At 47.3% G+C, this 26,891-nt stretch overlaps 2 protein-coding genes across 2 annotated transcripts; one reads left to right on the top strand and one right to left on the bottom strand.

The window, feature by feature from the left end:
- Positions 1–12,632: 12,632 nt before the first annotated feature.
- Positions 12,633–13,949, top strand: LOC141027606 (uncharacterized). Its single transcript, XM_073504692.1, has 2 exons — positions 12,633–13,333; positions 13,469–13,949. Exons 1-2 carry the CDS (start codon positions 12,633–12,635, stop codon positions 13,947–13,949), a joined length of 1,182 nt encoding a protein of 393 aa, XP_073360793.1.
- On the bottom strand, positions 13,919–15,883 carry LOC109736523 (agamous-like MADS-box protein AGL80). The gene is made up of 2 exons (XM_073503210.1): positions 15,202–15,883; positions 13,919–14,915 (listed from the first exon to the last, which is right to left on the bottom strand). The coding sequence occupies exons 1-2, from the start codon at positions 15,881–15,883 to the stop codon at positions 14,821–14,823; spliced, it is 777 nt and encodes a 258-aa protein (XP_073359311.1). The 3' UTR covers positions 13,919–14,820.
- Between the last annotated feature and the right edge of the window lie 11,008 nt (positions 15,884–26,891).

The raw sequence follows: 26,891 nt of genomic DNA, 5'->3' as shown, positions 1-26,891 counted from the left end.
CTCCGTGATCGCAACCCCCCGCCGTAGCAGCCGCATTCCTCACAACCTCGCCATTGCAGCTTGCAACCTCGTCGTTGTAGCCTCACCATCGTAGCCATGGTTCCAGCATTCCAAATCGCCAGGTCCAACAACCTTAGTCGCCGGTCGAAGATTTTCTCGTGGCAGCTTGCAGCTTTTGTCAACACCCAGCCACAGCTTCGCCGTCGTCCCTGTAGCTTTCCGTCATCGTTGGTTGAAACTTTTTGTGACGCCGGTTGTAGCTTTTTGCTGTGGCACTGCCGGTCCCAGCATTTGGCGTCATTGGTTGAAGCTTTTTGCGGCGCCGGTGGTAGCTTCCTCGAACACAAGTTGTAACATCGGAGGTGTTGCTTGGTGCTCGCAGCTCAGGTGAGATGCTCTCCGTAGCAAATGTCGGTTGCAGCTTCTCTTTCGGCCGGTTCCAGCAAAGGTCGACGGTGGTCGCAACTTCTACTCGGTTGGTTACAGGGGCGGGCCCACCTGAATTCAAGGGGGTATGCAACTGAATACCCATTATTCTTGACAAAAAAACTATGTATATATTGTGTCTGTATATATGAAAAACGAAACTGATACACATACGCCCAGAAACGGAGCTAGCCCAGCAGTCCACACTCTTTTTCCTGCAAGGCGTCAACACCCACGGCCCAAATGGCTGGAGCACACCGCACGTACACGTCCATCATCATCATAAAAAGATCCCATCCATCGTCTAAGTTCAGACGTAGAGACGAACCGGCATCCCTTCGACCTTCGCCGCATCGATTGTTCTATTCGCATCGCCAGGCGGCCGGTTAGGGTTGTTGCCGTCGTGTCGCCCGATCGAAGATTGCCGCATGCGCACGGCTGCCGTCATGACGAATCCATCTGTTGTTCCCTGCCTCCCCCCGGTTCTGAACTTGTGATGCCTGAAGTGGCAGTGGGCAGCAGGCTGCATCGATTAAATCTCAAAGACACAACCACAGATTGAAGTATTGAAGGTATAATTGTTAATTAGATGTATTAATCATTTGTATTCTGAAATTGGGGCCTCTTCTCTATGCCGATTCTTAATTGAACTGAATTCATGGACATGCACGGTTTTCTTTTCACTGTAATATGCAAATTAAGGATGAAGACATCCACTCATTTTCAAAGCATCAAGGATAGCAAAGTTATCTTGTAATTTGCGAGCTTTCTTATCATTTGCTATTTTCTATCCTCTATGTATTTTTGATTTTGCCACAATATGCCAAACAATTTTTACTTGTATATTTTGAACAAAACCATGTTATTATCAGTTTTTATTAATTATGCGATATATTTTATATAGTTTAAAAATAGTACAATATGCTGCTATAATCGATTATACTCGCAAAAAGAAAGGCTATAGGCTTCCAAAAAACGTTTTTAAGTTTTGAATACACAGTCATGAATACCTGGGCCCGCCCCTGGTTGGTTACAGCTTCTCATTAGCCGATTCTAGCAAATTCCGTTGGTGGTCAGAACTTTCTTGCCGGTCGGGTGCAGCTTTAAAGGCCGGCCGGCTGCGGCAATGTTGACTAGTTCACAACTCCTGTGCCCGCCCTGGTTGCAACAACAGCAGCAGTCATCTCCAGCACCTGTAGATCACCGGTGGCCGCTCTCGACGACAACGCTCACACCGGCCATGGTTGTCGGCGGCAGCGCTAGTTCAGGGGAGCGTCTCACGGGTCTCCGGTTAGTTGCAGCAAAGGCGGTGGTCGTCTCCAGTGCCTGTAGATCACCGGTGACTATCTCGAGTCTCGACGATGACACTCACCGTGGCCGTGGTCGCCGGTGGCAGCGCTGCTTCAGTGGTGCGTCACGATGCAGGCGAAGATGTGACTGGACACGCGAGGAGAACAAAGGGATAAGAGGTGGGGAGGAAGATTCCATGGAAGAAAAACACGTTGACGCTAGCACAAATCGCAGCGCGATCTTTGGGCGTGCGTGCGACCGTCGGAGCGTTTCAGCCGGCTTGCCGGCTACCAGCGTTTTCCTTCCCGAGAAGGCCAGCCGCGGTGGTTCGCGCTCGTCACTCCAGCCAAGTGGTCCTAAACGGAGTTGGCACGGTGCGGTTTAGTGGGCTGGAAGCAGCCCATGGGGAAAAAGTCCATTTTAAACCCTGAATTTATAGGTGTTCGGCGAAATGAACCTCCAAGTCAAAATCCCGGTCGATTGCACCCTGAACTATGCAATCCCGGTCTAAATTAAACCCTGGCTACAGTTAACCGAGATTTTGTCTAGCTGATGGGCCAAGGAGCGGCATGTTGACAGTAATATATGTTGAACAAATTCGGAATAAATATTCAACAATTGTGCGATATACACTGAACAAATTTCTAATACAAGATGAACATTTTTTTAAATGAGTGAAATTTTTGGAAATTACTGTCAAGATTTCCTTAATATACGCAATAAACTTTGTATATATACATGAAAAAGAAATAAAAAAGATAGTAAAGAAATATTAAAGAAAAATATGCACGAACACTTTTTCAATTTTACAGTTTGTTTTTCAAAATCTATGATATTTTTCCCCAAATCCGTAGACATTTCTTTTGAAAACCCGTGAACTTCTTTCAAAATTGTTGAACTTTTTCTAAATCCGTGATTTTTTTTTCAAAATTTGTAAACTATTTTTATTTTTGAAATTCTAGTTCAGAAGTTTCTTTTTTTTTGATCAAACAGCACCAGCATGGGGTCTCGTGTTCGAGCAGAGTTTTTTTTTCTGCTTTTTAACAAAAAAAATATGCGGGCCGGCCCAGCAGGGAGTAGCGCCCTTTGCGAATTCTTGTTTTTTAATTGAAAAAACTAAAGCGGGCTGGCCCAGCAGGAGCTGGTGTGCGCCCTCTGCGAAATGTCCGAATCCCGGCCATCCAAACGACCCGAAGGTTCGATTTAGACCGGGATTGCATAGTTCAGGGTGCAATCGACCGGGATTTCGACTTGAGGGTTCATTTCGCCGAACCTCTACAAATTCAGGGTTTAAAATGAACTTTTTCCCAGCCATGGTGAGGTTACAATGCACAGTCAACGGTACTATCGCTGTGCAACCCCTTTAAAAAGAAAAATAAAAGATGTGTTTCCCGAGAAACAAACTGTGGCCCCAGCAGCGAGCAGCCGTCTCGGCCAAGAATAACGCAAGATAGGCGCCGGCAGATCATCAAAGTAAGAGCATCTCGAAGAGCGGCGGCAAATATCACGCACACGGGAAAATTAAGATTTAGCGCGTGCGGAATGGTTTCGCGCGCTCCAGCGGGCCCGTGAAATTCAGGCGCGCGGCAAAAGATAACACGCGCTAGTTTTGGCGTGTGGCGTCGTGCACGCTTTACAAAACGCGCGCGCCCGATGCCACCAGCCCCACACTCGAGCGCTCCCGCCACCCTCTCTTCCCCTTATTGCCCGTTTCTTCTTCGCATCCGGCACCACGCCGCCGGCGCCGCGCCCTTCTCCCGCCGCCGACGACATGCCGCCGCGTCGCCGACGCAGGTCGGGCTACCGCGGCGTCCGAGTCCGCCCTTTCGGCACGTTCTATGCGGAGATCCACTGCGGCGACGTGCGTCTCGGTGTCGGGACCTTCGAGACTGCACACGAGGCCGCCTACGCATAGGACGCTGCGGCGTGGCGCATCTCCAGGCCACGCTCGCAGATGAACTTCCACGACGCGCAGACGCGCCAGCAGGCACAGGACCTCGCGCCGCCGCCGCGTCTGGTAACGATCGAGGACCGTCAGGAACACCGCAGATGGACGAGCTAGCCATGACGGAGTGGCGCCAGCGCTACCCGCAGAACGTCGCCGACGAGAACGCCTTCTGGGCGGAGAGGAGGGCCAAGCGCCGCACGGACCGGGCGGACAGGCGTCGGCAGAAGGCACTGGCGATATCGCAATGCAATATGGGACATGTGTCATTCCTTGACGACAACTATCCTCGTTGTGAAGACGCGTTTCTTTATACCTCGGACGACATCAACGAGGATGATAAGGATGACTCGAAGTAGTTTCTAGTTGCACCGTAGTTTTTATCTTTTTTATTGGAATCAGACTAGTGTCTTTTTCTTATTTATCTGAACTATCTATGCTATGAACTATCTATGTATCGTTTATTTATCTATGCCTATATTCTTTTATTTGTTTGGAGTGCATATGTTGAGTGCGCGCGCCGTTTTTTCGCAGCTCCTGCTGGAGCTGCTCGGGCGCGCTATATTTTGCAGCGGCTGCTGAAGCCAGCACACCGCGACGCGCAAAAGCTGACGATTCCGGTGTTGTAAACTCTTTTTTTGCGTGACGCGCGTTGCGTGGTTGTTGGAGATGCTTTAACAAACTTTCCTTTTGATCCGTCGCCGCCGCCGCCGCGTCGAGCATGCATATGCTCAACTCTCGTCCAGGGTCTCTGCAACTGCAAATCGACCTCCGGCGACACTTCTTCTAGTTCTCCATCCTGGACGGACCTGCCGCAGGAGATCGCCGGTTTGATCCTCTCGCGTCCCACGATGCCCTCAGCTTCGGTGCCGTGTGCCTCGACTGGCGCCTCGGCACAAAGCACCAGCGCCCGCAGCTGTCGCCAGCCATGCCATGCATCAATCTTGGCGATGGTGAGTACCAGAGCATTATCGACAGGGCCGTCTCCAGAAATTCGGGGCCCCAGTGCGAAATGTGAATTGGGGCCCTAAAAATAAATATTGCTAAAGCATGCTCTCACTTTTTCGCACTGAATGCAAACTCCCAGTTAAACTGTATGCTTTATATATGTGTTATTTCGTACAATATTTGGGAATATATCATACGAACTATCTTCCCCAAATACTTCACCCATTGAGAATGAACATATATCAATTTTGCTAATTAACTGGAGAACGATGCACATGTTCAGTATACTCATTAGCCACCAATGTATTTGATAGAAAAAAGCATAAAACAAATCTTGTATGGCTTGTGCGCACCTGTGATTGACATTGACTGGTCGGTGATGCGTAAATTAAATATCCTGCTCGATCTGGCCTTAGCCTTGCGCTCAGCCAGCGGCTCCTTTTTTGCTTGGTGGTGTGGGCGCCCAGTTTAACCATGACTTCTGCTCGAATTCGTGGCACAAATTCTGCACCATGGCCCCTGCCCTCCTGGTCCTTGCGATGGCGCTCGCAGCAAGCAGTTTGTTTTTGTCAGAGAAACTGGCGGCAAGCGTATGATCTAGGCGGGCGACTCGAGAAATACTCGAAACGAAGCGACGATCTAATTGATCGGGAGCAGGGACCAGGAGAGAGTTTGGGAGGCGCTCGGGCGAGCAAACAAGGCCGGCAGGCCCAACAGCAAACAAAGAAAATACACTACCAGAAAATATTACAAGGCCCAAAATCTGGGGCCCCTGAAACTTGGGGGCCCAGTGCGATCGCACTGCTCGCACATGGTCTTGGACGGCCCTGATTATCGACGGCAAGGTGCATCGCTTCCCGGTGCCTAGCGACTGCCGTGTCGAAGCTTCATTCGGCAGCTGGCTCCTATTTGAGCACCAGCCGGGAGATGCGTTCTCCTCAACCCATTCTGTGGAACCACCCCAGCCGTCGAGCTCCCATGCCGGTACATCTCGCGCAACCATCGTGGTGACGAGGTTGTCGGCACCTACAGCAAGCCCGAACACGTGCGTGGAGGAAACTTGTACATGAAAAAAATTGTCCTCTGGCCACCTCAACTCGTCGTTGCAACTCTCGAAGGCAGTTCATTCTACAATGATGCTAACATTGCATGTTTCCGTCCGAGCACGCCGCAGCCGCTTTTGTGGTCATGTGTTGATCAGCACCATGGACGTAGCCTTCCATGATGGAAAGATTTTCGCCATCGGCTGGATGGGGGATCTATCCGCCCTTGAATTTGTTGGAGATTCGCTACCTCTCAATCGCATCGAGCATGTCATTAGGGGACAACCAGATGGGGCAAATATGCACACGATATATATCACCTAGTCAGATCAGCCGACAAGCAAAAGCTACTGATGGTGCGGTGGGACATCATTGAAATGATGAATGGGCTCAAGATCAATCGCCATAGGATGAATCTGCATGTATGTATTCGAGACGGACTTTGATAAGGGCCGGTGGTCCGAGCTGAAAGAGTTGGGCGACCAGGTCCTCTTTGTTGGCCCGACTGGCTCCAGAGCGTTTGCAGTAACGGGCTTATTTGAGCACATCACCAGATATTTCGAGGAAGGAACCTTGTGTTTCTCTTCGGTAATGCCTGGTCATTTGCATGGAAATTGGCATAGTCGGACGTTGCTGCCAAATGCGGGTGCTCTGATTGCCGAAAGTTCGGCAATGGCATCCCTAGCTATTGTGTGTCTGACATGAAGAGCAAAAAGACCAATTTAATTGCTCTTCGTACAGGTCACAGTCCAGAAAAATTTCCCAGGTCAGAATGGTTCTTCTCCTCTGGGTAACAATCGAAAGATTTTTTTAAATGGATTGATCGATGGACACACACATCACTATAGAATCCACTGTTGAACCGATGGCCATTATAATAATCTTTTATTTATGTACTGAAATGTCAATTTTCCTAAAGCAATTCAAGGCGCTGTTGTCTATTGTAGAGTTATTTATAGGAAATACATTTTTTCATATGGCTTCAATAATTAATTTGATTGCCCGCATTGTCGTGAACCATGTCTGACTTCCTTCCTGTGTATACATAGTCATGTAGAGTTTGCTCTATGCCATTATTTAGGACCATTTCTTTTAGGTGGCTCAAAAAAAACAAGCTGCCCCTTATATTTGAAAGCATCTAAATTACTTATCCCATAACTAATTTAGAAGCCACAATAAATGTGAGATGTGGCTTATAAGAAAAGCTTGGGAGGAGGAGGCTTATTTTGAAACCGCCAAAATAACTGGCTCTTAACCCCTTGACCAGTCGTATATCTCAGTTCAGTTATAGAAAATATATCGGCAAAACTAAATAATGCACTTGTAGCTTCTTTGTTGGATGTTTTGACACACATGCAACATGGGAGTTTAAGAAGACTGTCCAGAGAACTTCGATGCAATTTTTTCTATTTCACATTTTAGGTGAAAAACTAGGAATGCTACGCCATATTTGTATCATTAATTGTTTTACCATGGTATTGCTTGTTTACATTTATTTAATCTCGGGCCATCTATTTTGATCAATACTTTCCTTGCGTCGGCCAACTATAACTTAATCAAATAATTGGCTGCTAAGAATATAATCCCTTTGTTCCATATTAATTATTTGAAGTTCTGGGTTTGTCCTAAGTGAAAACTTTTAAGTTTGACTAAGCCTCCATCTACAATGCTAAATCATTTGTTGGTCCCTTCGGGGACATCCGATAAATCGGTTCATTAAGGCCATTGAAAAAAACATATTGGAATATAAATTAGCATTTCCCAACCCTCATCTCAAAGCAACCAATGGCGGAGATAAGGTATTGATACATTTTCTATGGATTTGGTGAAATATAAAGAAGTGTGATTCACCACAAAAATAATGTATGATTTACTGCAAAGCTCTAACTTAAAATAATTTGGATCGGAGGAACTGTAAAGAAATAATGTAACATATAGGTCTAGTGTCGATTAATAGAATCCGCAGCCAGTTTGCGTTCGACACACAACTTCCATTCCTCCATAATAAATCGGTTGCAACCTGCTGCAATATGGGCTCAATTTATTGATCCTTAAGCTCACAAGAAGCTGCAGCATGATGTGCCTGCGGGATGCGGCTGTACGTGTTGATCAAAGGATATTTATGGCAAGGGACAAAACGAGAGGAACCTAGGGCTCCCAGTTCATATATGAAAATCCAAATCAAGAATTTTCCAGTATCTTAAAGGGAAAATTTGGGCCAGAATCTAAGGTTGGAAAGCGAGAGCACTTTCTAAAGCCGGAAAATAAATTTATATTAAGGTGCTGGCTCAGGAGATCCCAACTTATGTTTTGTCATGCTTTTACATCACCAAAGGGATTTGCGAGGATATCTCTTCTGTGGTATGTCGTTTTGGTGGAGTCAAATGGATGAAGAAAATAAATTATATTGGGTTGCTTGGGACAAATTATCTAAGCCGAAGAAGGATGAGGGTATAGGTTTCAGGGATCTCTATTCCTTTAATATTTATATGCTAGATGGGCAATCCTGGAGGATCCTTCTAAATCCAGCGTCCCTATGGGCTCAACTTCTCAAGGCGAGATACTTTCCACACGTGGATTTCTTGAAAGTCATGCCGAAGAATGGCAACTCTTACACTTGGAGGAGTATTCTGAAAGGTCATGATCTTCCCAAACAAGGCTTGATCTGGCGTATAGGGGATGGCCAAAACATTAATATCTGGGAAGATCCATGGGTACCAAGAGGGAGTACTACAAGACCTAGTACAGTTAGAGTCTAGATTTTACTTCAGAAGGTTTCTGATACGATGGACCAAATTTCTGGGCAGTGCGACCAAGATCTTATTCAACAAGTATTTAATGAAGATGATGTCCCTCACATTCTGAGTACTACAAGATAGTATCCGCCAGACATATGCCGAATGTAGTGGAACGATCAAAGTGCTGAGGGCCGATGAGATGTAGCGATAGCGAATGGGATGACGACGACGACGACGACGACTCGGATGGCGGCAAGGAGGAGGACTGCGGCGACATGGAGGACGGCAGCGACGACGATGAATAAGTTCAAGTTGTTCTGTTATGTTCTAAAAATATGCATGTTAATTACGTATGAACTTCTGCATATTTTGTATTGATATTATGTATTATTTTTATATTTTGTGAAGTTGTCCATTGAATTCTCTCATCTCTAGTCTACTTTCAATCTTAATGGTGACAATCGATGCCATTTCATCCAGTTTAGGCGGTGACCACGCCATCGGCATGCTATTCGGTTGGTCACCACGACGAAGGCATCAGTTCCTTGGCTAGAACCCATGGGCCATTTTTTTTCCTACTAATGGGTTATTTCTGTCCCTGTCAAGTAGGCCCGCACAGTGGAGGCGACAAGTGTAATTACAAGCATATATTTTGTGATTTGGCCCCACACAGATAATTTTGATATAAACAAATGAGATCTTAAAAAATCTAAAGTTTGCAAATTATTTTCTGCGACACTACAAATCATCGCAGAATAAGCACATGCCTAATGATGGCCGAATACCGTCGCCAAAAGTCAGTCCGGAACATCACCAAAGTTGCAGGGGGCGCAACCCGGGGGGGGGGGGTCATGATGGCGGACCGTCATAGAAAATTATCTTTGACGATGTTTCAAGTTTCGCCGGAAGGGTTTTTATCACCGAATAGAGCAAATTCTGTAGTGTTCCTTTGGACATTGAGTCACAACACTTTTCGTGTCCGGTTAAATCGTAAACCTCTTGGAATTGACCTGGATACCATTTTCCTGATATGAAAATGCCTCGACGAGGATGGTGGCCATGCCTTCCTCAAATGTATATTTTCAAAGTCTCTTTGGTGGGAAGCTAACTAGGAGCATGTAAGGGGTCTGTTTCTCAGCTGTGCTGATGCAAAACAATCAGTCGAAGCTCTGCTATGCTTGAAGAATGCGACATCCATGTTCTGTAGGAGATACGCCCTAGAGGCAATAATAAATGATATTATTTATCTCCGAGTTCATAATTATGTTTATGTTCCATGCTATAACTGCTATGGTTCTCGAGTCTGCAATAACCACGAGGCTCGGAGGAAGACTCATATGCACATGTGGAATAATAAACGGTAAAATGTATTCCTAGTCTGGCCTCTAAGACTAGCTCAAGTGTTGCATGATGGTTATGTTTTCCTGATCATGGGCATGTCTATGTCACCAACCTTGAGGGCATAATGTTAAGAGAACATTTGTGTTGAATCGACCCGGCATGATGTTATGCTATGAGATTCATTCGTCACAAGTTTATTGGTACATAACACAGAGATGGTTAACGTTTGCATGATTCCTTAGACCATGAGAGTATCGAGTTTCTTCATGCTTGCTTCATGAACATTGGGGTTTGTTAAACGTCATCCGTAAATGGGTGGCTATTACGGAGGCTTACGGGTTCATGGAAAAGTGTGTCAAGTAACTTGATAGCTCAAGATTGGGATTTGCTCCTCCAACGATGGAGAGATATCTCTGGGCCCTCTCGGTGTTACGGTATCCATCATCGTCTGGCCAGACACTTTGTGATTTGATCACGGGGATGCCGGAACACGATAACGAGAAAAGAGAACAATACCGGTAATGAGGTAACTAGCATAGTGGACAAGTTGTTGATCCACGGGAATGCCAACATGTCTCACCTCGGGTATTTGTAACATATCGCGAAGCAACAGGAATAGCACACGGCAACTGGAGGTTCACTCGAATATTTATTCGTGTGGGTATAGGGGTCAATATGGGTGTCCACGGCTCCGATGTTGGTCATTGATCGGAAGGGGTTCCGGGTCATGTCTATACTTCACCGAACCTATAGGGTCACACGCTTAAGGGTCATCTATCTGCTGAATAATAGACAGGGAGTCTGAGAGAAAATCACCGAAAAAGTTTCGGACACCGAAAAGTTTCGGACAGCGGAATCGTACCGCAGAGAGAGGTCATCGGATAAGTTTCGATGATACCGAAAAGTTGTTTCGGGATACACCATTAAGTCAAATTGGTTTCGGCACATGCCTGATAATTCTTGGAGGATGCCAGAATCATTCTGGAAGCTTCTTGGAATTTTCTGAGATAAAAACCGGAAATGTTCCGGAGCTGCCGGAGCCACTTCAGATGCGTTTCGCAGATGAAAATCACTAAAACCGGAATTGTTTCGGAATGCGTTGAAAATCATTTTAGTGGGTACTGGAAATATTCTTAGCCCACATAAATATTTGCAGTTCGATCAGACGCTGAAAAATGTCGTCGTGAATAGTGAAAATCAGCTTTATGGTTACTTTATGGAAAGCCACCTTTTGGGGCTTTGCTCCAAAAGATCTTGGGGATGACATGGATGGATAGGAGCCATTTTTTGGGCCCCTCATGGGGGTGTGGCCGGCCACATGGGGTATCCCCCCCTTGGGGACCCTCTTGTTCCTTGGTTTCACTCCTAGGTCCTTGTGGAAGGACTTCATTCATGTGCATTTTGGGTTTTTTGTGAAACTACCCTACCCCCTTGGGATTTCCTATAAATAGAGGTGGAGGGGCAGCCCTCCACACTCATCCCTTGCTCTCATACACATGCCATGCATTATCTGGCTTCTTCTCTCCCTCCCACGAAAAGAGTTTCGTAGAGCCGTAAGGCTGTCTGGGTTCCGGCAGGAACTAGTTCTGGACGGCGAAGCCCTGCCGGATAGATGACACCGTATGTGTGCAACTCTGTAGAGAGATCGTAGTTTCGGTCTTAGTTCGTGAGTGCCTCCCGAAGGGCTGTCCGTGTGACCGTCCGAGTTTCGAAGGTCCTCCCGAAGGGCTGTCCGAGTGACCGTTCGAGTTTCGAAGGTCCTCCCGAAGGGCTGTCCGCGACACCGTCCGGGGGGCTGTTCGACCGCCTCCTGGAGGGCTGTCTGAGGAGCAGATGAGGGTATACATCCTCGCGGTTGGGAGGTTGTAAATCCTAGCTGCGGGATCTGCACCGCCGATCGTCATCGACTCTACTTCCCGCTACGCTACGAGTCGGTAATGAAAAAGATCAAACCATGTATGCAGTCTCCATAGTGGTCCTGGGCTGGTGCGTAGGTCAGAAATTTTTTGTTTTCTGCTGCGTTACCCTACATGTTCAGCATTTTTATGATGTGGAATTTGTGGAATGCTGGAAATGCGGTCAATAATGGTAATAGGTGTCCTTCAGCAGCGGCGATCGTATCCTCTACAGCTGTACAAGTTACATAATTTTCTGAACTTCTTCGTATACTTCATGTTCAGATGTTGCCCCTATTGAGCGCTGGTCTAAGCTTCCTGATGGCTTCCTAAAGATAAACATTGATGCCTCGTTCCAAAAAGATAATGGTACCTGGCGTTGAGGCTTTTATGTTAGGGATGCTTCTGGAAATGTCATTGGCCTTGGTATCGGCCAAATCCAGTTCCTGGCGGATGCTTTGCATGCATAGACGATAGCTTGTCTGTCGATTGAGTTCGCGGCTGAAGTCGGGGTTTCGGCGTATCATCATAGAAACGGCCTCCACAGTGCTCACTTTGGCTCTTCTTTCCAATGAATTGGATATTGCTCGTAACAGAGTTCTTTTTCGGGAGGTAAAATTTCTTCTTTTTACTAGCTTTATTGAGTTTGAAGTGTATGTGTGTAATCCTGTCTGTAACTCAGTGGCGCATGTCCTGGCTACCCAAGGACCATGGTGCCCATATGTCCCTGGGAGGTAGCATGAATTGGCATGACGCTGCTAATGACATTGTATCTTCTTTGGTGGCTAGCGATCTAGCTGCTTCTACTTCTGTATGTTAATAAAGTCAGGTGACAGTTTAAAAAAAAAAAGAAAAAGAAAAGATACATATGTTGAGCGTTGTACTCCTGCATGATGAGACGTGCACGCCTTTAGAGATAGGTGCGGAGAGCGTGGCCAAATATATTATTGTTAAGGTGGTTGTTAAAAATGACCCGTAATATTTGGTCAATTGTTAACAACGTTGGATGGAGAGGAGAATCAACGGCGCACAGGTCAGCAAACCATATCCTCCCGGACCTCTGATAGGAAGACCTCCCCAGAACGATCGGCGCCGCCGCTGTCGCGTCGACCTTCGGCGCCTCCTCATGGGTCTCTGCGTCGGCAAGTCGACCTACGGCGACACTTGTCCTTCCTCGCCATGCTGGCGGGACCTGCCGCCGGAGGTTGCCGGCCTCGTCCTCTCCCGCCTCGCATCCCACAACGACCGACTGAGCTTCGGCGCCGTCTGCCGCGATTGGCGCCACGCCTTGCGGCACCAGCGCTCATTGCTGCGGCCTGCCTTGCCGTGCATCAACCTCGGCAACGGCACGTACCGAAGCCTCGCCGACAACAAGAAGGTGCGCCGCTGCTTCCCCACGCCCAAGGGCTGCCGCGCGGGCGCCTGCTTCGGCAATCTGGTCCTGTACCGGCACAAGAGCTCTGGCAGATTCTTCCTCCGCGACCCATTCTTCGGCGGAGACACAGGCGCCGCCATTGAGATCTCCACCAACTACTACAGCAGGTCCACTGTCAACGGCGGCGGCGGCGATTTCGGGACCATGAGTATGAAGGCGAGCGTGCGCATCAAGATGCTTGTGTGCTCGTCTTCGTCTCCTCTCATCGCAGCGATACTCCCCAACATTTCACTCAGCGCCCCGGTGTCTAACTCCGGAATCCAATACCTTCGGTACACGAACTTTGCATGCCTCTGACCGGACCAGCAGATCCGTGGTGCATGGTCACCTATCCCGTGTCATGATCATTATGGTTCTGGCTACAAGGACATTGCTTTTCACCATGGAAAGGCTTTTGCTCTCACCAGCTCGGAAGAGCTCTTCTGCCATGAATCATTCGTTGCCAACAGAGAGAATCATCAACAGATGCATCAGCCTCTCATCAACCATGTCATCAAGAAACAGCGGGACATGTATGCCAGTTACTACCTGGTCGTATCATCCGATGACCAAAAGCTACTGATGGTGCGGTGGAGGAGGAGCAGTACTGATGTCTTCGTGTTGAATCTGTGTGTGTTTGAGGCAGATTTTGACAAGGGTCATTGGTTGGAGGTGAGGGACTTGGGAGAACAAGTCCTCTTCGTCGGCAGGAATTGCTCCAGGGCATTTGCTGCAGGCCGAGCCTCGTCGGAGCACCATGATCAGATATTCCAAGGAGGTAACCGTGTTTTTATTCTAGGCACCGAGTGGAAGCGGGCATGGCCATTGATTGAAGCTGCCAGCTGCGACCCCCACAATCTCAGCTATTGCGTGTATGACATGATCAGCGGCGAAACTAGCCTGGTCTAACTTGACGGAGCTTCCTACAAGCAAAAATCTGTCTTGGGCTGGTTCTTCCCCTAGGAGTATTAATCTCCTAACAAGAGAATTTTTAAAACGGTCAATATTGATATGTGCTGTTTATTTTGTTTAATCCAATTGCTGGTATTTACTATTGCCTCTTCGAAGGTACGCTATGTGTCAATAACTTTGAATTATCCTTGTTGACAATAAGATTGTCAATGATGAATTTTTGTTTGCAGAAAAAATAGACAACTCATGTTAAAACGCTTAAGGCATAGGTATACTGTAGCCTTCAATTCTTTATATCGTGTATATTGAAGATCCAAACAAATATCAATCTGATCCCAGTGATTTGAATTAAGATTCTGGAGTATCTGTTTGCACGTTTGGGCTTTGGCTGACAAGACGAATGTGTGTCCATATTTTCCCACATTATCTGTATGTGGTAACTATCAGAATTTGAGACCAAGGTAGCACACGTGGTCGATTGTGAATTTGTAATATGATCTCTTGACACAAGGTTGATACTGATCGATCAGGCCTACCTACATCTACAATGCTAAATTAGTTTCATTAGGTTCATTGTAAAAAAAAGGTGTTATTTATATCTAGTGTTGCAGCCATTGATACATTTCTCTAATAATTTTGTCGAGTATAAAAGTTTTGATTTACCACCAAAAAAAAGTTTGATGTACAAAGAAGATATGACTTCAAAATTTTGTAGCGGAGGAACTGTAAAGACGTAATTTAACATAATAATCGGTACTTCTAGTGTTGATTTATAGAATCCGCAGCCAGTTTGCGTGCGACACACATGTTGCATCCTCCATAATAATCGGTTCCAACCTGCTGCAATATGAGTCTAATTTATTGATCCTTAAGGCTCGCGAGAAGCCGCAGCAGGATATGCCTGTTGCTCTGGGTAGTGATCAAAGCTATACCTTCCATTAGCTTCTATGTCCAAGAAGTGGCCTGCAAATTCTGGCAAAATATCTTCAGTTGTAAATTGCTATAGTCAATAACAATATCTTCATTGCCACTTGGTCGATTTCTTCTTGTTTCGATCCTTCCCATATATAACATATATTTGCATTTTTTTTGCAATATATAAATTTCAGGAATCAACGGATCTTTATTAATTTCTCAAAAAAAAAATTTACTTGAGCCTACGTACATAGTATATCCATCGACACGAGGCCTTTATTTTGATGCCAACACTGTTGCACACGGTCTCCTTATACACGAGGAAAATGCGGACCTGGATCAGCCCATGCAAATCCCACGGCCAAGTTGCTGATCTGCGTCACATCACCATCGGCGTTGCCACCGTATGCTGCGCCGTCGACGTCAGGTCCGGCCTTGACAACCTCCGTAGCCCAACCTTGCAGCGGTGGGCCCTCGGCATTGACGTTGGCAGCTGTGGCATCGCAAGGCAGGGGACCAGCATGCTTCCTACTCTTGTTTGAGGCGATGCAGTCACCGACCTTTTTGATATAGTTATCCGCCATCCAGCCCAAGCTGGCGAGCTGCTCGATGTTGAGGCCGGCGAGGCTCTGGCGGTGACCGGCCAGGACGTCGTGCAGCAGCACCTTTGTCTCGAGCAGGTGGGTGTCCCGTCGCGCCTTGGAAAGCTGCTCCTGGAGCTTGCTAATGCGCTCCCGGATGTAGTCCTCTCCGCCAATCTTCTTCTTGCACCGGTCAAGCTCCGGCGTGGACCTGAAACGGTCGATAACGCGCATCGCCTCCGGGACAGACGGATACACCTCCGGCACCTGCGAGGACTCGCCCTCGGGGTAGTACATTACGTAGCACACGTCGACGCCACACAGGGTGGACAACTCGCGGGCCTTCTTCTTCATCCCGATGCCGCGTTTCTTGAACGTCGCCTTCCGGGCTGAGCCGTTGGCGATGTACTCCATGTTCACCTTCTTGGGAGCCATGCATGTAGGTAGGAATCGAAGTGAAATTGTTGGTGTGTTTGCCAGATGAGGGGATGGTGGTCTTATAAGGGAGTATCAAATCGAATGACAAGCGTATAATCATCCACGTCATAATTGGAAAGAAATCATTATGGAAGATACGAGGATCGCCTGCATTAATGTTTTTTAATGCACAGTTACCGCATAGTATATTCTAGCCTTGATTTCTTTATATCAGTCTGATCCGTGTGATCTGAATGAAGATTCCGGAGTGTCTGTTTACACAGTTCATATTTCCCCACATCATCTATACGTGGTAACTGGCAGAATTCGAGACCGCGCGCTGGTGTACGTGGTCGATTGTCAATTTGTGATTTGACCTCTTGATCTCAAGTTGATACTGATCCATCAGGCATTGAAGAATCAGTAGTTGTGAACCCTAGCTAGTTAGCTAGCTAACGCCATGGGGTTCTGGACCACAATGATCGCACTGGATGCATCAAGCGATGCACGACAGTGCGCCGAGGACTACAAGAAGGCGATCGTCGTGCATCACGTGACCAATGGCGGTTGCTTGGACGACTTCAACAAGGCCATGTACGAGTGCCGCCCCCGAGACGCCGACGTGGAGGAGTGCGTCAAGGCCACGGCGGCGCTGCGCGAGTGCTTCGCCGGCAATCCTGCCATGTTCAAGCACCAGTACCTCCTGCGCATGGACGAGGGCCTCGACGAGGACACGAACCCGTCGTCGCACGAGATTCGGAATGATGAACGTCAAGGGTTCAGGTGGTGGACTGGCATGAGGAGAAGCTAAGCTAAGCTATGTCTGCTATGCATGGCTAGTGACGATGCATTATCGATGGATCTTACGTGCATGCAATTCATGTCCTATAATCGTTTAGATTGATTATTAGGTCGATTACTCTATTATTTTCAGTAGACACGAATTATTTCAGGATTGATATTTCGTTCTCTTTTAGTTCTGGAGCTTTTTTATACGTGCACGACACCTATAACCAGTTCAATGTTCTCAAGTTACCTCGTGTGGCATCATAGCACAAACTCTCTCAGGATACAAATCAGTTCGCTAGACATGGCTAGTGATGCGGATCTTATACTTCCATGCGTGCATGACTCATACGTAGTTATACTTAGATTAGATCGATTAAACGGTTGCGCTTTATTTCCTACATGCATCTGCATCGGAGTCTACTTCTTTCGGCACCTGGTTTAATTTTTTTATTCCTGAGTTTTCTGTGTGCACCGTATGTACATGCTTATACTAGCAAAAGATATATACGGTTCTTCAAACCCTTGCATGCGATCATCGCCCGTTGTGAACCTACTCGTCGCACCATCTCGAGGTAACTAGCAAGCCACCGAGTAATCATAGATGCGCCTCCCATCCTTTCTCCTTCTCCCCTTCGACGATGGAGCCTCCCTCCTTCCCTGGCTTCAACACGCCCTTTGGCGCGGTGGTGCAGCTGCTGTGCTGAGGCTCGTCTAATCCTACCTTGCCATACCTAGCAGGAACACCATATCGAGCCAATGTGCCGAGTTCTGAGTAGCAGAGAGAGGCCACGGCCTCGATTCTGGGTAGAGCGGCTAGTGGATCTGACAGCCGGCTAAACATGTCATGGATTGGGTAAACGATTTTAGCAACTAACATTTGAATTAGTGCGAAAGATGTCAGCGCATTGTGTTATATATGTTGTCTTCGTGAAAGAGGCAAGCAAAATACTCGTACAACTCGATAACTTTCACGAGAAATATATTTTTAACGTAATTAAGCATTAGCCGGAAGATCCCGAAAAAAGGTTAAACCCTCAAATATGACTTTTACCCCAAAACAATTTCTCCCATCTCCTCAAATTTAGTCTAGTCAAGCCGTTCTCAGTAAAAAATGGGGAGACACACTGCTCCCGTTGCTGCCGCCACTGTTGGAACCCACACTGTTGGGACAAACCCGGTCCGGCGACGAACGCCGAGTAGGCTCCGGCGACATGAACGCCGGACGAACCCCAGCCTCTCTTTCACTCGCACGTACGTAGATGGAAGAAGAAGAGGAGCACACTGACACAAGAATTTCCGGCGACAAACGCCTCGCCGCACGAACGGCGCCACGCCGCACAAACGGCGCCTCGGCCGCGCGCACGGCCTAATCTTTTTTCAGTGCAAAGTGGGCTCAACACATACCACGTGCTACATAGACCTATATAGGCAGAAGCACGTCACCGGCGCTACAAAAACGCCAACAACCCGGACGCGCCACACATCTCGTAACAAACACGAGATCAACCAGCTTTTTAGCTAACAAAAACGCAGCGCCTACGCTTCCGCTCCACACGAACGCGTTCGCCTCACGATCACATGCCTGGCAACAAACCGGCCTGACTCGGACCCAAACACACGCGCACACATATGCTGGTGACCTCGGACACGAACGCGCACACACACGCGCGATGCACATCCGCACACACGGTTTATTCCTAACACACTCCACTGTCCACGACCCTGGTTGTTAGCACACCTGGAACATGTGTGTGTACGTGTGTTGACGCGGTGGTCACTGCGAACGGTTGTGCCCATGGCTTGACCCTTGTTAGTGCCAGTGGTGGGCTTAGTAGTAGAGGTAGTGGCACACGTCCTAGCCATGGTTGTGGTCTTGTAATTTTACATGTACACAACCTTTTTTGAGCTAATGCAAAGTGTGTTGCTATGCTGGTTTACATGGTACCAGACGCAGAGGAGTTGCTCAGCCCATTCGCGCATGACCCCCTTCCACTGCCATGTATTCCAACTCGTTCGATGGCGACAAGGCCGTTCTCCTTATAATTACTTTAAAGAGGAAATGATGTAATATATATTGAGTTCTCTATCGACTATGATGTTTTCCGATCGAAACCCTAATACTTACAAAAAGACCATTAATATTCAACCCGAAGTGCATCAATTCTTGCCTGTAACACTCTCAACTTTTTAACACGCCCTATAGGGGTCATACAATGAACCCATGCCATGTTTCATCCTTTTCAGAGGTCATTTACATACTCATTTCAATCGAAGACCATTTTGCTCGTTTTAATGGCCAGAAAATCATTTAATGCTTATAAATTATCATATCAACTCCTAAAGTGCCCAAATTTCACCATGGACTTTAAAAGACATGTATTCAACAAAGGAAAAGTTTAACGGGGAAATGAAGTAAACAGAGAGTTGTCGCTCAAATTAAACGATTTCTGTTCGAAACACTGATACTTCTTGAGAAAGAGTTCAGTTTGTGCAATAAGTGCATCAAATATTTTTGTAACCCTCTGAGTTTTTTAGCGCACACTATATAAGTCATATAGTGTACCCATGCCAAGTTCCATCTTTTAAGGCGGTAATTTGCATTTTCTTTTGAAGTGAAGTACATTTTTCTCATTTAATGACGGGAAATTCATTTAATGGTTAACAATTATGATATCAACTCAAAAAGTGTTCAATTTGGACATGACTGTTTATAAGAAGTAAATTCACCCCCTCCAAAAAAATGGACTAAAAAATAATAAAATATATAACATCACTGGCAAACAACGTAAAATACTCGCCACTTACAATATTCTTTAGAGGCAGGCCATGCTCATCGACTGCCCTTGTTTTTTTGGTGGGTTTTGCTCCCCATGTGCCACTGGTTGCCAATATCTATTTAACAAAAATCACACGGCGGAAACCCAAAACCTCGTTCCCCTCCAAATTCCCCCATTTCTTATAGCTAGTGTGATGTGCGCGCCGTCCCGGCTCCGTCATCAAGTTGTCACCTCGTAGAGCGCCAGGTTCGCCGTCGTCACCTCATGGCCGAAGGTTAGACCCGGCTTGTCCCACTCCCCTACCTCTTATTACCACTAACTCGTTAGATCCGCGTCACCTTCAAGGAAGGGCCCCACCAGTGCATGGGGCGTCACCAGATCTGGCGAGTGGGGGTCCGCGCTACCGCCGGGGAAACGTGCTGCCAGATGTGGTGGGTCTGGGTTCCCGCCACCGCTAGGGATAGGTGCCACTGCCAGACGTGGCACGCTCTCAGCCCACCCGCAAGTGATCGTTGCGAGGCTTTCGAAGAAACGCTCGTTAACTAGTTGCTCCCTCGAATTCGATGCATATACAAACGTGCATTGCCTAAAAAAAAGTATACGAACGTGCGGGCGAGGTGCGATAAAAAAATTTATGAACGGGCGCAGCTTCTTGGCCTTCTTCTGGACACCACGGACGCAGCCAAGCATAGGTCCAACTCAGCGAGGGACCCAGCCAGGTCGAGGTGAGAGAAAAAAAGAAAGCCCTCGACGACGTACGAAGAAACGGACCGCAGACGTAAAAATCAGACGTACTGAAAAAGGTAACACGCGCGCTTGCAACGCACGTACGTATCGTGCATGGATTATTATAGTACTACACAAGATAATATTTTGACTTGACCGACGGTGCAATTAATCGACAAACCCGATCGTTGGTAGGTTCCAAAGTGACTATTTGATCGTTGGTAGCTATTTCTTCTATCTATATAAAGAGAAGAGAAGAGAAGAGACATAGCGATAGATCGATTTCGTTGTTACTGTTAGAATTAATGTGCTAGGCCCATAGCAATTTCTGAAATCTCAAAGCCCATGTGTAAAATGGCAAGTGGTGGTGCTAAGTTTAGTCCCGCCTTGGAAGTTGAAGAAGAGTTGGACCTCTTTATATAGTGGGTTCTCTCCACCACTCTAAGTGGTGTGTGAGAAGAGAAAGGGAAAACCACACGTGCGCTCTCGCACCCATAATAGCTAACGATCAGGCACTGGAATTAATCATGAACTTGCCTAATATTCCAACAGTTACCCCAAGCTAGCTAGTTAACGCCATGGGGTTCTTTACATACCTGGAAGCCAGCCATGCATCACACGAAGCATCAAAGGCCGGCGCCAGGTGTCACCGACGGCGGGTGCTTGGACGACTTCAACAAGGCGAGGCCACGGCGGCGCTGCGCGAGTGCTTCGCCAGCAACCCCAAGCTTTTCAAGCACCAGTACCTCCGCCGCATCGACGAGGGCCTCGACCAGGACACCAAGCCGTCCGAGTGGCAGATTTATCAAGATGAAAAAGCCATCTTCAGGTGGTGGACTGACCTGAGAAGAAGCTAAGCCAAGCTATCCTATGCATGCATGCATGCATCGCCTATATATACTCTTGTACACATAGATGGGTTAGATCGATTATTATATTAGCATACTACTCACTGGGATATAATAAATAGGCACAAGCTCTATATTTCGGTGTTGAATTTTCCTTTTCATTTAGTTAGTATGGAGTTTTCCGGTATAGACGGATTAGATCGATTATTATATTAGCGATGAAGTTAGCATTCTGGATATAATAGGCAAAAATTATGTCTGTGTTGAATTATCTTTTTTTTCCTGGAGATTCTTGGTATCTGCACGATACATATACTTGGTTCATCGTTCTCACTTCGTTCGTGTCAGCTGACTAGTATAAAATCTTCCGGCCTAAACAGAATAGGAGAGGCGGTTCATCAATCCCCCTTCGGTTTGCATATGCATCGCAAGTGATGGTGATGGATCTTATACAAATACTCTTAGACTAGGACCATTAAACGTTGGACTCCTTTTTAGTGCGCATGTGTGCATGACCTATACCACTCCCTCCGTCATATAATCGACTACGCACTGTATTTGCAGACGGAGATGAATTATAAAGTTGGATATCATACACTGGATTTGTTTTGGCATTTGAGTTTTCCTTCAATTATCTGTCGAACACTGATCTTCTTTTCTGTACTAATGAAAAAACGTAAAGTTGAGTATATGGACGGAATGTTCGCTCGCTAGAAATTAGACACGGCGTCCTTCTGGCCTATCGATTAAAAATCGGCTGCATGCATGTAGTATTTGATATACAAAATTGAAAAATATCGGGCGCCAATTTTTTTTGTTTATGTTGAGAGCGAACGCGCTTATTCCCGTTTGATGTAGGAGCCGTACTCAGACCCGAACGCGCTTATTCAGGTTTTTTGCCGTCAGGTTTTTTGTTTATGTTGAGCGTGCGCAGACCCGTTGGACCCCCCGCTATCTCCCTAGCCCCCTGCCTCTCGCGGCGGGCAGCTCGTGCCTCCGACTCCAGAGTCCGCATGCGCGGCGTCGGCTGAGTGGGCCCTAGAACCCACCGCTGCCCATGCGGAACAGCGGCCAGAGGTGGAGGATTCCGTCGGGCGGGAGGAGCAGATCTCGCAGGCCTCGCAGATCCGCGAGCGGTGCGTGAAGGGCCGGCATCGGCATCGGCATCGGCGCTGGCGCGACGAGTGAAAGGGGGCGTCGCACCCAACCCGAAGCTGCCGCCCGTATCAACCCGCGAGTGCTCGAGCGCGATACGGAGCACCAGCTCTTCCTCATCTCCGGAGCTGCCGTCGGAGTGGCTGCCGGTGCTGGACATGCTTGCCAGCGCTAGGGATTTGGCAGATTGAGGAAATGGGAGCGTCGGGAAGGGGAGGGGAGGGTAGCGCAGCGGAGCGGGGTGAGCTAGTGTTTCCGCCTCTTTCCTTGTGGCGTACGGCGACAGCGTGCGCCTCCCGTCCCCACGACCGAGCTCCTCCACCTCGCCGGTCTTCCAAGGGGCGGCCGTCCACCTCCTCCCTGCCTTCCTTCATCCCAGTGACCCGATGTCGGCTCCACCTCTCCCTGCTTCCTTCCTTGTGGCGTTCCGTCGACGACACTGCGAGGTCAATCCAGTCCCCCTCTACATGCCGGGCGGGAATGTGATGGGGGTTGTGTGCATCGCCACCTTTCCTCACCGTTCACTTGGCCACGTTTTCCTTCCTCCTGTGCCGAGGAGGACGAGGCTGACAGGCACCATCCAGATGCTCGTGGTGCTGGTGGCCTCTTGCTACACCCGTGGCACGTCGATGTGGCAGTGGATGTTTTTACCCGGGCAAATTCAGTAATTTATGTTTGGTTGCACGGAAATTTTAAGTCTTTTGAACACACAAAGTTTCTGTGAACAGAACCATTGTAAGTTCTTTTTTATTTTAGTGTTTCTTTTTATTTTTTTCATATTATTTTTTGGGTTTTGATTTTTTTTATTGTAATTCTAGGCAACTGTGCTGTGCCTGGCCTTTTTTCGGTTTGGGCTGGCTGGATCTGTGCCGGATGGGCGAGCAGAAGTACTCGCTTGAGACTGTTTTGTACCGCGAAGGTCAGGTCCATATTGAGGTCATTCCTTGCACGGCAAGTCTCGGATGTGCAGGCACGTACGTTTTTTTTTTTCTCGAGAATCTGCTGGCACGTACGTATATATATTGCAAGACACAAGTTACATCCGATTGATCAAGGCAAGATTAAACCTAAAATATACTGTACCAAATAAGTTATCGGCGGCAGCCCATGGGGACCGAGTGCGACGTCAACGTGGTCTGGCACCACGTGGAGAACGGCGGGTGCCTCCAGAAGTTCATGAAGGCGACGGACGAGTGCAACCCCTTGGACAGTGACGATGGACGTCCAGGCGTCGTCAATGTCGAGGCATGCATCAAGGCGACCGCGGCGCTGCGCAAGTGCTTCGGCCGCAACCGCCGGTGGTTCAAGCACTAGTACATCAACCGCATGGACTTCCTTCTCGACGAGGACGTCAAGCCGTCGCCGGAGCAGGTGCAGGAGGAGGAGAGTAGCCAGTACAGGTGGTGGACCGGCATGAGGAGAAGCTAGCTAGCTTGTACTAATTGCATGCATGTTTGATAGTGATAGTGATTCGTGAAATTTTGATAGTACTGCATCGGATATATACGATAGATCGATCTTTGATAGTAGCAGAGTAGTATAGTTGGAGGCTTTAATTCATCTATTTAGTTTTCAGTATGATCCATATTTTAGTGTACGGCGTGCCCCGTTTCTACTCCACCTGATGTGAAGCTTGTTTTGATCTCATGAATTACGAAGCTCTTTCTCTTTGTCGGTAAACTATGCAAATTTTAGCACCCAGTCGTGGGTAGGGGTAGCTATTTAAAGCGACTACAGAGGGATCTATCGATTTCGTTCTTAACCCTAGCTAGCGAGCTAGCTAAACCCATGGGGCTCTTGACTACATTGATAGCACTCGATCAAACGATGCATCACAGTGCGCCGAGGACTGCAAGAAGGCAATCATCGTGCATCACGTGACCAACTGCGGGTGCTTGGATGACTTCAAGAAGGTGATGCATGAGTGCTGCCCCCGAGGCGCCGACATGGAGGCGTGCGTCAAGGTCAAGGCGGAGCTGCGCGAGTGCTAAACCGGCAATCCCACCATGTTGAAGCACCAGTACCTCCGGCCCATGGATGAGGGCCTCGACCAGGACACGAAGCCGTTGTGGCATGATATTTGGAGAGATGCACAGGCCATATTCACAGGTAGTAGACATGCATGTGGAGAAGCCAAGCTATGCTATGCATACATGCATGACCTATACTCGTATAGACGGATTAGATCGATTATAGCAGCGATGAAGTTAGTATACTGATCTAATAGACAAAAGTTATGTCTGTTGATTTATCTTTCTCTTTTAGTTGTGGAGTTTCCATGTATGTGCACGATATTCATTGGTCTCACTTCGTTCGTGTTCCCCAACAACTACTACAAAATCTTTCGGCCAAAACAACATAGCAGAGGTGGTTCGTCAAACCCTTCAGTATGCATATGCATCATAAGTGATGGTGATAGTTGTTATACAAATACTCGTAGACAAGAACAATTTAACATTGGAGTCATATTTTGCGTGCATGTATGCATGCCCTATACTACTCCCTCCATATAATCTAGTATGCATTGTAGTTTAGGACGAATGAAGTATAAAATTGGATATCATACACTGAATTTGTTTAGACATTGAGTTTTCTTTCTTGAATTGTTGAACAAGTTTTCTTTCTTATACTAATAAAAGATAATGTTCAGTATATGGAGGAAACATTCGCTCACTAGACTTTGGATACACTGTCCTTGTGGCCTTTCCACGGCATGCATCTATTTGGTATAGGAAATATAGTAAGAGGGAAATTGTTTTGCACACAAAACCGTCTGCCCGATTCACGATTTATTTTCATGGATTGTTGTTTAACGTCGTGGTCTTTGAAACTAGATATCACCTGGGAATAATCGCACAAAGTTTATTTTGGATCCTAAAGTTACCACACGAAGATAAATGAATGCCAAAATTGCCCTTGTGTCGGTATCAAAGTTGCCACATGGATACAATACCATTGCAATTTCATTAATCATGTAGGTGGCTTCATTTAAGGTGGATACTTTTTTCCCATTGGAAGATATACAGATCTGATCCAATATAGAAGTTCTCATGGAGACAGAGGCAACCGTGAGGATGAGTATTAAATCGAGTGTGTTGTTTGGGACTTAACACAATTTGAAATTTTAAAAATAACATTTGTTGCACTGATGTCATTGTTTTTTCTGGTTCTCATGTATATGCATGGTTGCATGCGGTTGTTGCGCTAGGAATCCTACCGAGGGAATGCCCAGCGCCGCTTCCAGGCCCTTGATGCCTTGGTTGGCCCCGACCATCCACGGGTGGAGAGGAGATCTCCTAGCCGCCACTTCGGTTGGCCATGCCCTTTGGCGGGAGCAAGGAAGGAGCGTGAGGAGTAGGGGAGACCCCGGTCGCACACAGGTCGACAGGCAAGGGCAGGCTGGTGTGAACACATTTCGATACAACTGTCTATATATGCCAGAAAAATGGATATAGTTTTGCTAATGCACATCAAGATGTGACATAAGTATTGCACATCTAAGTCTTATGTCGTTGATATTACAAGAAGATTTATGCATATTTTTTACTTTCTAGTTTGATTGAGTCACTAGATGTGCAATAATTATGACATATCTTGATGTGCCCTAGACCCATTTTGATATTGTCTGTTTGTGTGTCTTGCTACAACTGCACTGCGTATTGCCTATTGTTTTAAATATACGCCATCATAGAGTGCGTGCAGCCAAGCCTGACCAACTTTAATCATAATATGTACTCAAAATACTAAGATGTGGTTGATGAGAAAAATATTTATTGTGAAAGTTATTTTGATTATTAGAATGTAATTTTATAAGTTTTGGCCAGGATATTAAGGCAGTTGTTAGGAAAGTTGTTTCTAAAACGACATGCACTATTAGTTAACGAAAGGATTGACACCTATGGCAAAAAAAATTTTGCAACGCCGATCATTCCTTGGGCAGAAAGTCTACCGCGTATACATACGTATACATAAACATCTGACGGGCACCACGGTTCTAGCAGCACCTAACGATCGTGAGCTACGTACGTGCGTTAACCCTAGCACACCGCCGGCCGGCCGTGGACATGGGGGCCATCCAGTCCTCCCTAAAGTTCCTCGGCGAAGTCTCTGAGGTTATAGACCATGCGGACAAAGGCGGCTGCGGAGACCAGTTCATTGCGGCGTTGAGGGAGTGCTACCCCAGGGAGATCGAGGGGCGCCGGGCCGACGCCGGCCCCGCCGAGCGCGTCGTGGACAAAGAGGCGTGCACGAGGGCGGAGGCAGCGCTGCGCAAGTGCATCGCCGGCTGCAACAGCGAGTGGTTCGACCACCAGTTCGTCGCCCGCATGGAGCACCTCGCCCGCAAGGACCTTAGCCTTGAGAAGGGCTTCAAGAAGACGGAGCCGGAGCCGGAGCCGAAGGCAGGAGGAGAAGCTAGCTAGCTACGCTTGATTAATTAATATTCGTAATCCTAGTCCTAGCAATGCATGGATGCTTGTGCTATACAGATTAGATTTATTAATGGCGGGCAGACCTGGGCTATTTGTTTCAACATTAAGATCTCTTTCTTTACTGTCGTTTGAGTTTGTACTTGCAGTATTGTCGCCGGTGATCTTGATCAACAGATCAAGAGCCGGTGCCCGACTAAGCCCTGCTAGAGAGGACAAGGCCGGCCGGAGCTAGCTTCAGCAGATCGAAAAGAAGCCCTCGCCGGAGGAAAGCTACCTAGCTAGGCTTGATTAATACATGTAC

Source organism: Aegilops tauschii, chromosome 7 (assembly GCF_002575655.3).
Source record: "Aegilops tauschii subsp. strangulata cultivar AL8/78 chromosome 7, Aet v6.0, whole genome shotgun sequence".
NCBI classification, from domain to species: domain Eukaryota; kingdom Viridiplantae; phylum Streptophyta; class Magnoliopsida; order Poales; family Poaceae; genus Aegilops; species Aegilops tauschii.
Note: the sequence above shows the minus strand (reverse complement) of the source record. Positions and strands in the feature narration are given on the sequence as shown.